The sequence below is a fragment of the Acanthopagrus latus genome, chromosome 24 (genome assembly GCF_904848185.1).
Source record: "Acanthopagrus latus isolate v.2019 chromosome 24, fAcaLat1.1, whole genome shotgun sequence".
In the NCBI taxonomy this organism is placed as follows: Eukaryota; Metazoa; Chordata; class Actinopteri; order Spariformes; family Sparidae; genus Acanthopagrus; species Acanthopagrus latus.
The window spans coordinates 2,913,735-2,929,260 of NC_051062.1; the positions used below are offsets into that span (position 1 = coordinate 2,913,735).

At 41.2% G+C, this 15,526-nt stretch overlaps 3 protein-coding genes across 6 annotated transcripts in view; 1 reads left to right on the plus strand and 2 right to left on the minus strand.

Annotated features, from left to right (window-relative positions):
* The window catches only part of LOC119015380 (cytidine and dCMP deaminase domain-containing protein 1-like), a 542,642-nt gene that overhangs the window by 157,811 nt on the left and 369,305 nt on the right, over window positions 1–15,526 (plus strand). The window lies entirely within an intron of this gene.
* On the minus strand, window positions 472–7,654 carry LOC119015378 (ETS translocation variant 5-like). Of its 2 annotated transcripts, none has more exons than XM_037091296.1 (13): window positions 7,467–7,654; window positions 5,856–5,921; window positions 5,644–5,728; window positions 5,404–5,451; window positions 5,260–5,310; window positions 4,351–4,459; window positions 3,965–4,237; window positions 3,604–3,881; window positions 3,410–3,475; window positions 3,225–3,287; window positions 2,590–2,741; window positions 2,209–2,310; window positions 472–1,774 (listed from the first exon to the last, which is right to left on the minus strand). In XM_037091296.1, the coding sequence occupies exons 1-13, from the start codon at window positions 7,632–7,634 to the stop codon at window positions 1,541–1,543; spliced, it is 1,695 nt and encodes a 564-aa protein (XP_036947191.1). In that variant the 5' UTR covers window positions 7,635–7,654; the 3' UTR covers window positions 472–1,540. The 2 variants fall into 2 exon arrangements, with proteins under 2 accessions (XP_036947191.1, XP_036947192.1); XM_037091297.1 differs by lacking the exon at window positions 7,467–7,654 and adding an exon at window positions 7,156–7,338.
* Window positions 11,432–13,916, minus strand: LOC119015393 (gamma-crystallin M2-like). The gene is made up of 3 exons (XM_037091343.1): window positions 13,899–13,916; window positions 13,307–13,549; window positions 11,432–11,704 (listed from the first exon to the last, which is right to left on the minus strand). The coding sequence occupies exons 1-3, from the start codon at window positions 13,914–13,916 to the stop codon at window positions 11,432–11,434; spliced, it is 534 nt and encodes a 177-aa protein (XP_036947238.1).

Below are 15,526 nucleotides of genomic sequence, written 5' to 3' on the forward strand. Positions count from 1 at the left end.
GACGTAACATGCTGTAACAAACTTTTCCGAAAACCAACCAGAACTTGGTTTGAACTAGAACTTGAACTTGAACTTGACGCATGGAAGAGTGCCATCTAGTGGGCGAACATGCAACACACATGTAGAGAACCACACTGGGCATTGGTCTCCTCTAAACATGCTCTATATTGTTTGCAATAAGTTCTTATACACACATATGGCAAAAAAAACATAAAGGCACTTATCACACATCATCCAATTTAGGACAGTGGAAATTAGAAAATGGCAAATTAAAAAAAATCAGTTAGTAATTTGAATGTTGGTCTAATTATTTATTTTGAAGTGGGAAGGTTCATTTTTGATTGATCTATTTTCCCCATATATGCATATTTAGCTTATCCATTTATTAATGTCACACTTTCTCTTTCATTAATGCTTTCTGTCCACTCGTGAAGTTGTGGAAATACTCTTGAAATGATCCGTGAGGCCGAGTAAAAGAGTAGAATAGTTTATTGTATCAGTAAAGATCAACAAAAAAGGCACACATACTGAGGGTAGACACACACCAGCGTCAGTGTCTTTCTCCAGCCTCACACCGTCATGTGATCATATATAGCAAAATATAGCATTACATCCATATCTATCTGCAGGACTCAAAGGGTAGAAGTCATTCAACCTCGGACAGGCTGGACGTCGATGCAGTAGATTAGCAGATTAAATCCTGCAGCTCAAGATACAACGTAAAGCACAAGCCGCCTTTAGAAAAAATAGATTCATATGTAATTAGACACCTTTTTCTACACACTGAAGCAAATCAACCATACAAAACGCAGAAAGCTATCTCAATAGTACAATAACTGGTGAGCTGCTTGTAAGAAAGTCCATGCTTATTATTAGCTTCATAGTGGCAATGTTACACAATCAAAAATAGGAGTAGTACTTTTTATCATAAAACGGTTTAGGAAAAAAAAAGTTCCATATAATGCCAAAATATTAGCTTTGATAACAAGAAAAATACACAAAAGACATGTCAATATACATGTGTATAGGTGGACCATAACGTCTGGAAAATAACTCGAGTCCCTTTCAAAGCATTAAAAGGCTTATCCAAAAAAAACAAAAAAAACAATTATAAGTAAATTAGTAAAGGAGTGCCATGGCTTTGAGATACTTTTTGGTTGAAATACTGATCCCAGAGTTCACATCAGCGAGGACTACAGTGATGGCCAATGCTACTAAATTATATCCGCGCTTTAGGGTTTCTCCGTGCGACTTTTGAGGAAAAAGATCTCAAACGCCAGGAGGGTCGGAGGGCGGCGGGCGGGCAGAGCTGGTCTCAAGTCGTCGCTGCGAACAAAAATTACAACGAGAATAGTTTTGCACAAACGACTGCATTTTTGTCCAAATCAACACTCTCAGAGCTCCCTGAATTTTCAGCCTCAAGCACGATCGTCACGTTGAAACTGGAAAATCAAGTGTGTCAGAAGAGACATTTAGGTTTGATTAAAAAAAACGCTTGGATAAATTATTCTCGCAGGTATGCATCTTGGAGGAGCGCAGTCTAGTACGGGTAGCTGTCTGGGAAAGGCAGCCCCTGGATGCACTGCTCCCCTCCCTCAGGTAGGTAGGGACCCTCCTCCTCAAAGCTGGGCAGGGGGAAGCTGTCCTCCTCGCTGGGAGGCCGGATGGCGTCTGGGTTGGCCTTCAGACTCAGCCGCTGGTTGTCTGGGAAAGCCATGGAGAAAAGCGCCTCAGGGTTGCATACGAACTTGTAGACATACCTCTCCCCGGCCACCTGTAGAACAAGGGAGGGGACGTTAGTGAAGTTGGCTGCACAATAAAAGCTGATCACTTATTTACAAATTTCAATGAATTATAGATTTCAAAGAAACGCTAATATTCTGTTTTTAACAAATAGATATGTCCTTTTTTTTTGGATGGTCTTAACTCAAATACTCAAACTCGAATAGACTGAGCTGTTCTTTAGTATCAACTTATACCTCTAAAAGTTTTATTCAGCACTCATTGTGTATCCGGGCAAATTACATGTATTAATTTGCCCGGATAGTATTTGTTTGCAACACTGAATTTGCATAGAAGCAAATGAAATATACAAAAAGAATAATAAAGAGGGTTTAAACTAAACATTGAGGAGAGGAGAAACGATGACACTTCACTAACACACAAAAGAGCACTAGAGGTGATAAGTGGAAGATGACCTGCCTTTACCTTCTGCATGATGCCCTTTTCGTAGTAGTATCTCAGCGAACGGCTCAGCTTGTCGTAGTTCATGGCTGGTCGATTCTTTTGGATCCCCCACAGACGAGCCACCTGGACACAAGACAGGAGATTAAAAAACATCAGCAAAGCAACTGGATTTATTTGTCTTTTTACATTAGACAGATAATTTTTCCCCCTCTGATAAACTACTGATCTATCCATATGGCCTGCAGCAACATCAAAATGAATTCCCACACTTTAAACATACATACTTTAAGTGGAGTCAGTTTCATTAAGCCAAATCTATTTCCTGTTCAGCATTCATGGTGTGTTTGAAATTTTTACAAGAAGTCTTCTAAAATGGAGCAGTTTTGTCGGGCGATGAATTACCTCTTCAGGGTCGATGAGCTTGAACTCCATGTTTCGTCCCGTCCAGACAATCAGGTGTGCGTTGGCCGGATTGTCCAGCAGTGTGAGCAGGAACTGCCAGAGCTGCAGGGAGCCACGGCGCTGGTACGGCAAACCCTCCTGCTTCACTTTACCTGTTTACAGGGTCAAACAGGACACAATGAGTGTGGCTCTATCCCATTTCCAATTTTCATCCCTAACCCATCATTTTCCCCTGAGCAGAGAGTGAAATCTCTCTCTGTGAATTCAGCCAACCCCCTTCAAAAACCTAATAAGTCATCTGCTATCATCTTCTTAAACAGAAGGAACCCGATATTTACAATATGGCGTCTTCGGCTCTTACGTAAATGTGATGATGGTAGAACCTGGCAATCTCAATGCCATTTGCCATTTATCTATATAGATGGCAAGAAAATAAAGCACGGGCGCTCACAATTTGTTCATCCAATAAAAATAGAACATTGCTTCATCACCTTCATAAGCTAAAATTAGCAACCTGTGCTAGTCTGCACTGATATTAGCGCCATCGTATGTCATCAAAAAGCAGGAATGTTTTATTGGCTATAAGAAGCGCGCCATTTTTAGCTCAAAATCACTCTGGCCAATGTCAGTCTTACCTTCTAGTGTTTCTGGCACAACACAAGTGTCATCATAGTGAAAACGTGGCTCATGACCAAACCCTGTGGGGCAAAAAAATAAATAAATAAATAAAATTACAAATCTAGAATACATAAAAGTCCATTTTGGCAGATATTATGGCAGAAACGTACTTCATGACAAATAGAAACAAACACAAACTCACCAACATTGTTCTTCTGGTACATAACTGAAGACTTTCCAAATGATGACGACTGGCATGTTTGAACATCTAGACAACACAAGGCAGGTCATCATAAACAAACTGAAAGCCAGCTGGGAGTCTTTGGATTTTTGAAAATGACAGATTCTTTGTTTAGGTAAAAAAAATGACTTTCCAAAATGTAATAATCAACACACCCGAGTCGAAGCCGAAGTCTCTCGGCTCTTGTTTGATTGTGACGTGGTTGAAGGCAGCTTGGGCCGGGGCCACACCCGGCCCGGCTGGTCCTGGCTCTGGGTACCGCGGGTCCACCAGATCCTGTTTGAAACCTCGGGGGCCGTGGGAAACCAGGGGCTCCGAAAGGTGCCGCTGGTACGGTGGTCGTCCATCACAGCTCAGGGGTTGGTACGGTCTGTTCACGGCTTTCTCCTGGAGGGGGAAAGACACGCAGGGCTCCGACAGCTGCCGCTGAAACCTGAAATGTGGAAGAACACTGAGGGTTCGACGTGACCTGGTTTCTGTTAAAACACATAACAAAACGTACGAGTCAGAACTCACCTTGGTTCTGAGCTGAAAGACGCACTGGGGCAGCTGATGGAGGGACGTGGCAGAGCAAAGTGCTGGCTTTGGTTGGCCTGTGGGATGTTGTGGTGGTGGGAGGGGCTCAGGGCAGGAAGGTGGCTTGGGGGGCGGTTATGGGTCAGCTGAGGGGCAGGAGGTTGCAAATCCCTCTTCGCAGGTGGAGGTCCAGCGGGATGGGTGGAGCCACACTGCACCGGCGTGGAGGCTGGATTCAGAGCTTTAAGCCCAGCTGGCTTGGTGTCACAGGCACTGAGGGAGAGGAAACGAGGAGGAAGTGTCGGGTTTCCGTGTTAACCGTCTCAAGCGTAATCTTATTGCGACGGATACATCGAGCACTTATCTGAACGCATTGATTTTTGTACCTGTAACTGTAAAGGCACATGTCAGCTTGGAGCTTTCTGCAGGGAGACAGCTCTTTAGTTGGGCTGGACTCCCGCTTCACTTTGCTGATAGGCAGTCCATGAAGCATCACTGCAAACACACACACAGACACACAAATAATCATCATGCTGCCAGAGTTTTCAACTCTTTATATCATTTCTCTTCTTTAATGTAATATGTTCTGATCCCTCTACACTGTCTGTGGGTCTCAGCCATAAGCCCAATGGATCCAACTCAACAGAAGGCGGACTTCCATTTTTACCCTTCACAATAAGAGTCATGGATAAACGCTTATCAGGGGGGACCTCCCCTGTCAGAGAGCATGTCCACATCCCAGGCAGACGACTGCAGCGCTGCTTTTTGATGACTATTCCTTCCTTCCTTATTGCGGTCCTGTTTGTGAGGATTACGTGAGTGCTGTACGTAATGAGCCCGTCGAGGATCATTGTAGAACGGATATAGGACGTGGTTAAACTTTATAGCTTTATCGGTTTAGATTGCAGAGCTGTTACTCTCTGTAATGTGCGAGTCTTTGCTTCCGCCGTTATCCAACGGTTCACTCGTGTATTTTATAACTCGGGTAATCATTCATGACTCCTCTAATACGTTGATGTCACAGCCTGTGATGTGCTCCGAGTGTCTGCAAGTTCAAATTCAAGAAATGAAGCCCCATGTGAACATGACACCTCTTCTCTGGAGCCCGATTCTGGCAATACACAATACTTTTTTAATAAGCGGAAATGACTGTTGGCGTTGGGTCTTTTTATGGGATTTGTACACACACACCGTTTAAAATAATGCCATTATGAGATCAAGGCATAAATAAAGAATGTATATTCCCCCCTGAGCGCTCTCAGGCTAAAAATATTAGAGAGGAAAAAGCTACTTACAGCTGTTGGACTGGAAATCTGGAACAAACTGCTCATCGTCAGGAACCTGAGCTGTTAGAGGGGAGGAGACAGGATATTAAAAGACTCTTCTGATCAGATTTCACCCTTGGATATTTTTTGTTACATGTGGTTTCCCGATCTCACCTTCTGCAATCCATATTTCCTGGAGCTGGCTCAGATCTTGAAAGAGCTCTGCAAGACAGTTATGACATTAGATTTAAATAGACGTTTCCCCGCTTTTACAAGTCAAAATGTCTCTTGTGAAAAAGGGTCTGCGTGGATCAGATCGGTCGCGTTTACCTGTCTCGTCTACCAAACGGAACACTTCACAACAGTCCGTTTTATTCGTATTCATACAGCCTCAAGATGCCCTGATGAGCTTACCTTCTGTGTCCTGAGCCAGCTCTGTGTCCATGAACTTCCTCTTCCTCTCACTGAGACATCGTTCTGCTTCTCCTATGTGACATTTCTGCAAGTTCAATGACAAAAACCTGTTGTTTAGTGAAAATGAATTTGTACACCGAAATGTTATCAATCCTTGTTCGCAGGAAGCTTAATGTATGACGCTGAATTTGAATGTTTGAATTTAAACTCACACTCTCAGGGACCCCGAAAGGGACTTGCTGATCATAAAAGCCATCCATGTTGCTGGAGCCTTCACCCTGGAATACAGAGGGGTGGGACAACACATGAGAGATGATGACATGATCATGCGACCTGGACTTAAATCGCCGCGCACAGAGACTCGAGTCTTGACTTGGAATCGCGTTCTGGGACTCATGGGCAACGTTTGTTGTCAGTCTGACGGGCGATCCCTCCCTCCAGTTTCACAAGCGCGCAGCCACAGATGATGACTTTATACTGCAGCTACAACAAAGCTTATACATTATATAACAATACCTATAGTCAAATTATAGTTATGATTTTATGCTGAAAGGTGCATGGCATTCCATGTTCTGAATATTTTGTATGCTCTATAAAAAAACAAAACAAACATAAGAGAGTGTGTTTTCAGATCTCTTTTTGTTTTCCATGTTAAAGCAGCTATGTGCAACTTTCATTCATGTTGACTCTAGCGGCTCCTGTGGACAAAGACAGCACAAGCACCGCCGCCTCCTGTGATAAAGATGTCGATCCGACTAGTGTGTGCATTTGCAGAGTCGAGTGAAAGAAATTGCTGACAGACATTTAAGCGCCATCTTGCTTTTTTCAAACCAAGCTGCCTGCTGGATGTCTAGAAATGAGACAATGACACAATGCAAACTTCGTTTCGGCGTTGCATCCTGCATACAGACTTCCAGAGCAGCTTCTTCGCTTAGGCCGTGAGACTCCTCGGTTACATTTTTATGACTTATTTGACATGGTGACGAAAAAGTCGGTCTTCCCACTGACGGTCTCTCATAAAGAGGCATCGGGATTAAACACAGGCTTGTTCAGAACCAGTTTGAAATTCCTTTGAGTATGTTAAAGTTAAGGGAAAAAAAGGGGGTTTAGTCCTTTAAATTGCTAAGTCGAGCAAACTAAATCCACTGCAATAAACTGGAGGTCTTCAATCAAATGACACTGCGGTAGCTCTCCCATGACTTTAACATGGGGAAGTTTTCCTTTCTTGCAGTCTGCAGGCAACAACACCACCTCCATAACTAACATCTGACTGATACACTGACAACATCAGCACTGATTAAATCCAGCATCCTGACTGGCTCCTTCCTCTCGGTGTTTCCAACCCGATGGTGCTGACTATAAAGCAAACAGGTCAATAAAGGAAGATAAAAAAAAAACTGGTGAGTGGAGCTCGGAGGAGGAACTGGACGTCTGCGGCGATCTGCTTGTTTTTCTCAATGAAGTGTAACTCGATCCCGTCGTGTTGGTGGTGGTGGTGGTGGGGGGGCTCACCGTTCATAATGCCAACAGAGCTCCCGGAACAGATTTACGACGCTACCAGGCCGCACGGGGCAGCTGCTGCAGGGAAAAGGAAGGGAAACGCCGCTCTGCAACAGCGGACGAGATGCGGGAACGCGGGGCGAAAGCGTCCCGATTTGATTTTCAGAAAATGGCGTTCGTCTCCGTACACACAGCGCTCCTCGGTGCCCGCAGCGAACCGCGACGATGCGATTTTATGTAACAAAGTACTGGGGGGAAGCTAGCCCACGCATTGTCCGCTGCTATATAAAAAGAATAGAATACGATAGAACGTAGGGACTCACTTGACAGGTGAAGTTTCTCGGCAGTGCGTTTTTAAAAATAAAAAACTGAGCTCGACGGAGGTGTCTTCCCATACATGGCCCGCGCCTCCTCACCTCGAACTCTCGACTGTGGATTTTTCTCAATGAACGGCTTTGCTCGCAGGAGCTGTGGCGAGCCGCCCCTGCCATTGGCCCGAGCGCGAAGTCAGTCAAAGGGGGCGAGCCAATCGCCTTCGACACGGGTCCGCCCTCCGTGCCTTGTTGTTTTTCATGAATGGCTGCGTTTCATTCATGGATCCACAGAGCTCTTAAAGGGCAAGAGCCGCCATTCCATTTAATAATTCAGTTGTGAATACATAAATAAATAAATAAATAAAACTGAATTTACTTTACTCAATAAAATCATAGAAACAAATAGAAATAACACTTTTGAAATGCCTGGGAATATGTTATTATCTATATGACTTACTTAATTCTATTGTCTTATTTAACTCTTCAATATACATACATACAAAATGTAACTAATATATTACATTATAATACATTTATTTTTCAATTATGCCATTTATTCATTTAAAAAAAACACTGTTACATTTACATCATAGATTTCAAAATATGTACTTGTAGTATGATTTGGCTTACTAGCATAACAATGAGCACTGTGACATCAATATAATATATATAATATATATGAATCAACAGTTATTTGATTATGGATTAATATTTAGGTCATGTATGGAGCAAAGGGCAGCTTTTGGGGGAAGACCAACTCAGGAGAAAACTCCTGCACACTGTACAAGGACGCCTGGGTACTTATATAACGTCTACATGCCATATAACAGTTAGATTTTGTCTTCATCTATATATATATTAAAGTTCTTAAATGTGATGCAAGTGTCGCTGCAGCTTTTTGACCATTTTTTTTTTGTTGCAGTGTGGAAATACTGTACCACCTCTCCTGAGACACGACCGCAGTTTAGTAGCTATAATGCGTTTGACAGATTTAACGGAGGATCACACATGACTGCGTCAGAGTCCATTCATCTCACTGGGTGGCAGAGCAGTTTGTCCACTTTTAAATCCACTCTGATCTCTTTCCACCTCATTACCACAACTGCACTGAGATCACAGAGCGTCACGTGGTCTATTCCTTTATAGACCAGAGGTGAAGTTTTCATACAGCGCCTCTTTGATGCAGCATTCAGAGGCTCTTTATAATAGTGTGTACGTTTCTACAGCAGTTGGAGGAAACAATGGTGCAGGCAAACATATGTGTGGCGCAACATCCTTTGACATCTTCAACCTTTAGTGCCATGACAAAGCTGGACACATACACTTGGCCCACATGAACTGATGATTTATAGTTCAGAGGTGGTCCAGAAGTGGGTGCCAAAGCACGGGTGCCCATGACATAAGCCTGGGTTCAGCTGTAGTCATGTGCATCCATGTTCTGGCCAGCAATTCATTGCCGTATAGAGGCCAAGTGTATGTGGCTGTGTCCTGTCACTGCAAGCCAGGGGAGCATAATTTAAAACATTTTCATCAAATCTATTCAGAAACTGGTTATATTACAAAAAATATGACAATGTTTCAAAAAGCAACAGCAATGTATTTCAAAGATTTCCCAAACTGGAATCAAAGACGATCAACCTCACTAATAAAGCATTTGTCTGCTAAGGTGTGAGGAAAGGTTAATGTAGATTTTCACAACACAAAGAAGCATCTCTGAGTTGGTTAATCAAAGACGATATCAACGCAAAAACACTTATTTCTTGTATTAACCAAAAATGTTAAACTTTGAGACACGACATTGGAAGTGCCATTGAGAAAATCCCGCCTTACAGTATATGAATGGTGACTGACTGACTTGTTTAGGCGGATGTATTTCTTTTTTTTTTTTTTCTTTTACAGTGCACAGTGATTGTTTGTTTTCTACTAAGAAACTGCTCGATCAGCGCCGGGGGATGCCAGGGCAGTTCTGTGCGTGATAAAAGTTCCAGTTCGCACACGAGCTGAGCTCAGCAGCTCTGTTACTTATTTGCAGCCTCTCCTGTTTGCTCGGTAATCACGTGCCTACAGCTGAGTTCCTAATACAACAATGTTTTTTTTTGTTTTTTTTTTATGATTCTGATCTGGCAGGTCATCAAGCAGTAATATCAAACACATCCTGTGTCAGGAAATGAACCGTGCAGTCTTATCGTTTCTTATCAGATATGCCTGCAGATGGTGTTTATGGCATTTTTTCCTTTTGCCTCTAATTGTAGGTCTGTTATCTTGTTCTTTTTTTTAAAATCACAGTGCTTACTATGATATATCTAACTATCATTTATTGCAAAAATGTACACAGCAATATTGGAATGTTACAATGCATTCTGTGAACATTTGATAAGGCAGGCGAAGAAAGGGAAAATTAAATGTATAAAGGGGGTAAATATTGATATATGATGTCTTTTAGGAATAAAAGATACATGTTTAGCTGCAAAACTACTATAGGATTATAAGATGATATATATTAATTAAACAGACACAATATATATACATATAGACACATATATGAATTGACTGAGTCGTGTAAGATACTGTAGAACTATCTTTGTTTTATTCCCAGTCTTTTCTTATCTACCTCTGGGTTTCCTGAATTAGAGCTACTATCACTCCAGCCACAGTCTGTTCACCCTGCTGCTGTCTGCCAGAAGCTAAAGAGGCATCCATCAGACCACAGAGCAGCTTCTTTACTGAGGCGGTGCTGCTCCTGAACTCATCCTCAGCACTCCACCACGAGTTTATCCTTAATTTCTCTGATATGATAATCATTTATTTAATTAGTTTGTATACTTTTTGCCTTTTGTGTACAGCAATTCCACTAAGTAGCACTGAATCTTGAATACTATCAGCTCTCTGGAGCTGCCCTGTGTAACACGGCTTCAGCACCACTAGGTGGCTCTTCCACCTACATCTTGCACCCTTTGTGTCCTCATAGTTAAATGACTCACTTTCCAGTGGTGGACTGGCTCAACTACTGTGCCTAAGAACAGATGATATGTGTATTGATCATGCTATGAGAAATATGCTGACATGTTAATGTAGCGGTGATACTAATCCAATATATGAGTGAATATATTTGTGAATAAGACTCGTATTTTTCTGATTGAGTTATTTTACCTTTGTTATTTTAAGTACACATTGATGTACTTTTAAAGAACTGGTGTTTTTCTATTTCTCCAGCACTGTCAATCAATACGCCACCAAGTCTGCAGGTCTGAATGTTAATAAGTAATAAAAAATGAGGGCAATGACAGCAAAAGTTAAAAGGTCACCTGTATTTGAAAATCTACAGCCCCTGATGGGCTGCAAATGTACTGCAGGTGTGCTGTGAGAACTTCTCTCCAATCAATAAATAAAATGTTTTTTTTTTTATTCATTTTGTAACTCAAAAATAGCAATATTTACATCAGAAAGTCAGAAAAAGTCAGAAGTAATCAAACAGATAAAACCAGGGAATTACAGGGAAAATTTTTTTTTTTTTAACCATTTACAGAATATTATAAACATCAGCAACTTTATAATAAACACATTCTTAACAAATTGTTTGTGAAAAATGTAATTATTAAATGGGATTATTTAAAGCTCATTTAACTATAAGTTTAACATTTATTTATGGTGGTTATTATAAAGCATCACAAAGTCTTCTGAAATTGGCTTAATTTCTATGAAATATGCAGCACTCATGGTCCCTGGAGGATGGATCGTATACGGATCAATTGTAAAAAATATTTTTGGTGAGGATGATATGCTATGCTATGTTCAAAAATCTGTCATAAAATGACGTTTGAACCCTATGTCACTTTCTTTATGTAACTCTGACAGTAAATGAAAACACTCAAATTCTGTAGCAGTTTGCATGCTTTTATTTGCAGGTGAGTGACGTGCGGGATAGTGAGTGGAGGAGGGGGATAAACAGGAAGTGGTATGGTTTCACATGCAATCTAGTAGTCTACGACACATCTCAGGGAGCCTACAGATGGTTGGAGGGCCCCCCAGTCTGCGTGCCTTCTGTAGTCACCCTTCTCCAGCAGGTACTGGCGCCCCCTGTAGTGGGGATGCTCGTAGAAGACCCAGATGCCCTCTTGGACCTGAGCTGAGTGAACTTCACGGAAGCGCCAGCGGTCCAGCAGGTTGGGCGTGTCATCGCTGAACTCCATCATCTGGCCGCTGAAGTCTGGACGTTCGTAGACGCGGATTCTATGCCTGCTGGGATGCTTGAATTTTGAAAAATCAAAATATGAGATGCCGATGAGTGAATTTATCAACCTGCAACTGGTACTGGTGGGCAGGTGTTTAAATCTTCTGACAGAGCCAGAACAGCTGTTTCCCCCTTTTCCAGTATTTATGATCATTTAAGATAACCAGGCCTTAGTATCATATTTACCAAACTCCCATAGATCACCAGTTTATCCACAAAAATCAATAATAAGCATTTTACTTTAAACTCAACAACTTTTAACATTCTATTGCTTCATTATGTAGAATGCTCTGCTAATCTTATGATAATGTCACGCTAAGGTAAATACTTATATTTCTGGAAGATAAGATACTTCAACTGGCAATAGTCAACAATTTTGCTTTAACTATTCTAATTAATGTCGAAATATGGCTAAAGGAAGCGATGGTAATGATTGAAACTCTACAATGAAGGATAAAATAACCTTACTGATAGAGGCGTCAAAGAAGGGGAAGAGGGTGACTGAAAGAAAACAGGGTAAAGCCGACTGCCGACTTATGAACAGAACAGAGTGGTCAGAAATACTGAGGGTCAAGCAGTCAACCTTTGGGAAACGGGCTATAAAGATCTGGATTCTAACATGAAGTCTAAATGACACAAGTGCTTTACCAGCACTCGAAAACATAATATTACCAATATCACTCTTGTGTTATTGACACAGCTCCCATGAAGAGAAATGTGCTGCATATTAAAATGAAACAAAAAAAAAAAAAAAAAAAAGTGAACCACCACTTGGACTTTCAGTGAGGTCACTTAATTTCTAAATTGCTGCTTCAGTTGTTTCCTGCTCACACTATCATTACACAAGTGATCTCACAAACTCATACAAGCTGTCATACTCCATCCCTCATCATCTTTATAACCATCAAAAGCAAACTATTCTTTGGACTGTCCAGCTAAAACTGTTAGTCTGTGAATTTAAACCCATTTTATGGTACATTCAATAGGTATTTTAAACTATACAGACCACTTTTCTGTACTAAATTGTATAATACCAGCTCAGGTATTGCATTTCCTTTGAATCTCAACCAGCTGATCCAAATCCACTGAGTAACTAATAAAGTTGTAGAGACTAAAACAGGGATGTTCTGTGACACTTTTGGCTGAAATGTGGAATAAAACACCTCTTTACAAAGCTACGGTTACTTTCGAAGACAGTAAGACATCCATCATGCCAGGCTTCAAGATATGCGCTTGTTATCTAACTCACAGTGGTTGAACCAATCAGAGTCCAATGAGCTTGGGCACATGGGTATTATTTTGAAGAGGTGACTATTAAGAGATGAGATTTTCTTCTTTTTTTTTTGTTTGAGAACAACAATGGTGGCTCCTTGAGTTTCTACTGGCACCTTCCAAGATATTTCTCTGTACATTATTATTATCACTGGGTGGAACAAGATCCTCATTTCGGACACACATACACTTCACATACGAGCAAAAAAAGTCTGCAGGCTCTGTTTGAAATAGTGCTCACACTCAGCTGTGAAACAGCAAGAATGAAATGAACGTGCATTCAAAGTACAGTGAAGTAAACCCCGCTATCTGCCGAGCTGGAGTTGGAGTCCTGGCTTTGCCTTACATGTCTGATGAGGCGACAGGACCGGATGGTGTCGCTGAAGCCGTTCCAGCTCTGGTAGCTGGGGTACTCCCCTCTCATGAGGACGTACTGGTAACCCGTGTAGTGGGGTCTCTCATAGATGACCCAGGCCCCGCTCTCCACACGGACAGAGTTGCAGCGGCTGATGTGGGTGCTGAGCTCAGGGCAGTCGCTGCTGCATTCATAGTAATGACCCTGGAAGTTCTTGTCCTCGTAGAAGAAGATCTGCAAATAGAACTCTGCGTTAGACGGCTGCAGCTGCTTTTATTCTTACTTCTTTTGTCAACTCCATCTTTAATATTGATACTTAAACCATTGCTGTGAAATATATCATTACTAATTTTAATAAAAAAAACTAACATGACCGATGTATACTGTCTACTTATACCATTGCTAAGACTATTTTTAAAGGAAAATTCCAGTTTATCACCCGGGTCTTGCTGCTAATGTTAATCACCACTGTAACCACCAAAATTTTTGCTTAGCTCTGGGTATTTTCTGCAACAGCACCACAACAATGTCTGAACATGAGGTGCATCGTGGTATTAATGTGCTGAACAGCAGCAGTACTCACTTTTCCCGTGCGCTCCATGATGACCTAATGTTCCTCCTCACCCAATAAGATTAAAGCTCCTCATCCACACCGCATTACTGATGGTCCACCTTCATATAAAGGCTGATGAAATGCAGCGCCAGTCGAATTATTGTCATTCAAATGAGCTCTCCATTAACTTTGGCACATTAGCTGACGCTGCAGTTGCATTAAAGTACATTGCCTTTAAATGTGCTGTTTGATTGCTCCTGTGATGAGGCTGAAATTTGGACTGGATCCTGTTTAGACTCTAGAAAAAGACCTGGTTGGGTTAACATTCAATGCTTTAAATAACTTCTCTTATTGGAACACTGGTTATTATGTACTTGATATACAACATTTGTGTTTTTGGCCTATACTTTTTCTCACTGATGACTGGAATTTTGTATCACCAGCTGACAAACCACAGATTGTTGTGATACAGTCTTGGTTGGTGTGTTGTTGTAGTATCGACTATTCACATTCACATCATGCATATATGTCTTCATACTTTTGCTGACACAAAGACCACCTTCAACCTCAAGGATCATATTCTCATTTGATTAAGTTGTCTTCAGAATAAAAACCAAACAAACCTATAAACAGATGTGTGCCTTATTTCAAGGTACAGTCAGATATATGTGTACATATATACATATATATAAACACATATATACATATATATGCATTCTTTAAATATTTTTTTCTGGACTTGAGACCCATTAAAATGTTTAAAGATTATTTGACATATTTTTCATATTTGCCAAAATCTTGTTAATGCTTTTGACATATTTTCTAGAGACATGTAAAAAAAAAAATGCAATCACTGCTACACAGAGATATTGACTGCAGCTGATTTACTAAAAGTCAGGACTTGACTTGACTAGACAAGCTTTGACCTGACTTGACTTTCCCAAGCAAAAAATGACCTGGACCTGTGAATACTTTAGACACAATATGTTTCTTTTAAATACTATATGAACACGAAATATGTCGGACTAAATATATGTTATAGTGTTTAAAACGATTTTTCCCAATAGTTATTCCATATGTTCAGTGTTATATGAAAACTAAAGCAGCCACTTCCAGTATTCTCTTAGTTCAAAACAAGAACAATAAAACTCAGAACAGGGTTTGCCTTGTGTGAGCTGGATTATTCAATCAGCCCATCAAATATTTATCACATTGTTCTAAAGCCGTGAATCCCGTTTCCCCTAAACAATGCAAATGCAAAGTGGAACGCGTCCCAAACGCCACTGAATGCAGCAAAGCTTGCTGACAAAAACAAAGCCACGGCGAGTACATCTGGTTTGATATGAAATGCTTTGAGCTGAGTCAGTGACAAAGCAGGAAGGCAGGAAAGCACCAGAGACACACACACACACACACCGCATAACTAATTCATATTAAACAATGTGCACGTTTGACCCTGGAAACAGTAGTTTCATTTGCCTCTCTTGTGGAGATGATATCATTCTTCAACTGGGCTGTATTGTACATGCTTCCTCTGGGTCATTTGCATGGCTGCATTCAAGGTGAAACATAATACCATTAAGCTGATGATACACAGATTGATTTCTTTGGTAACCTGAATAATTCGATCCTCTTTTCATGATGCTGTCATCGAAGAT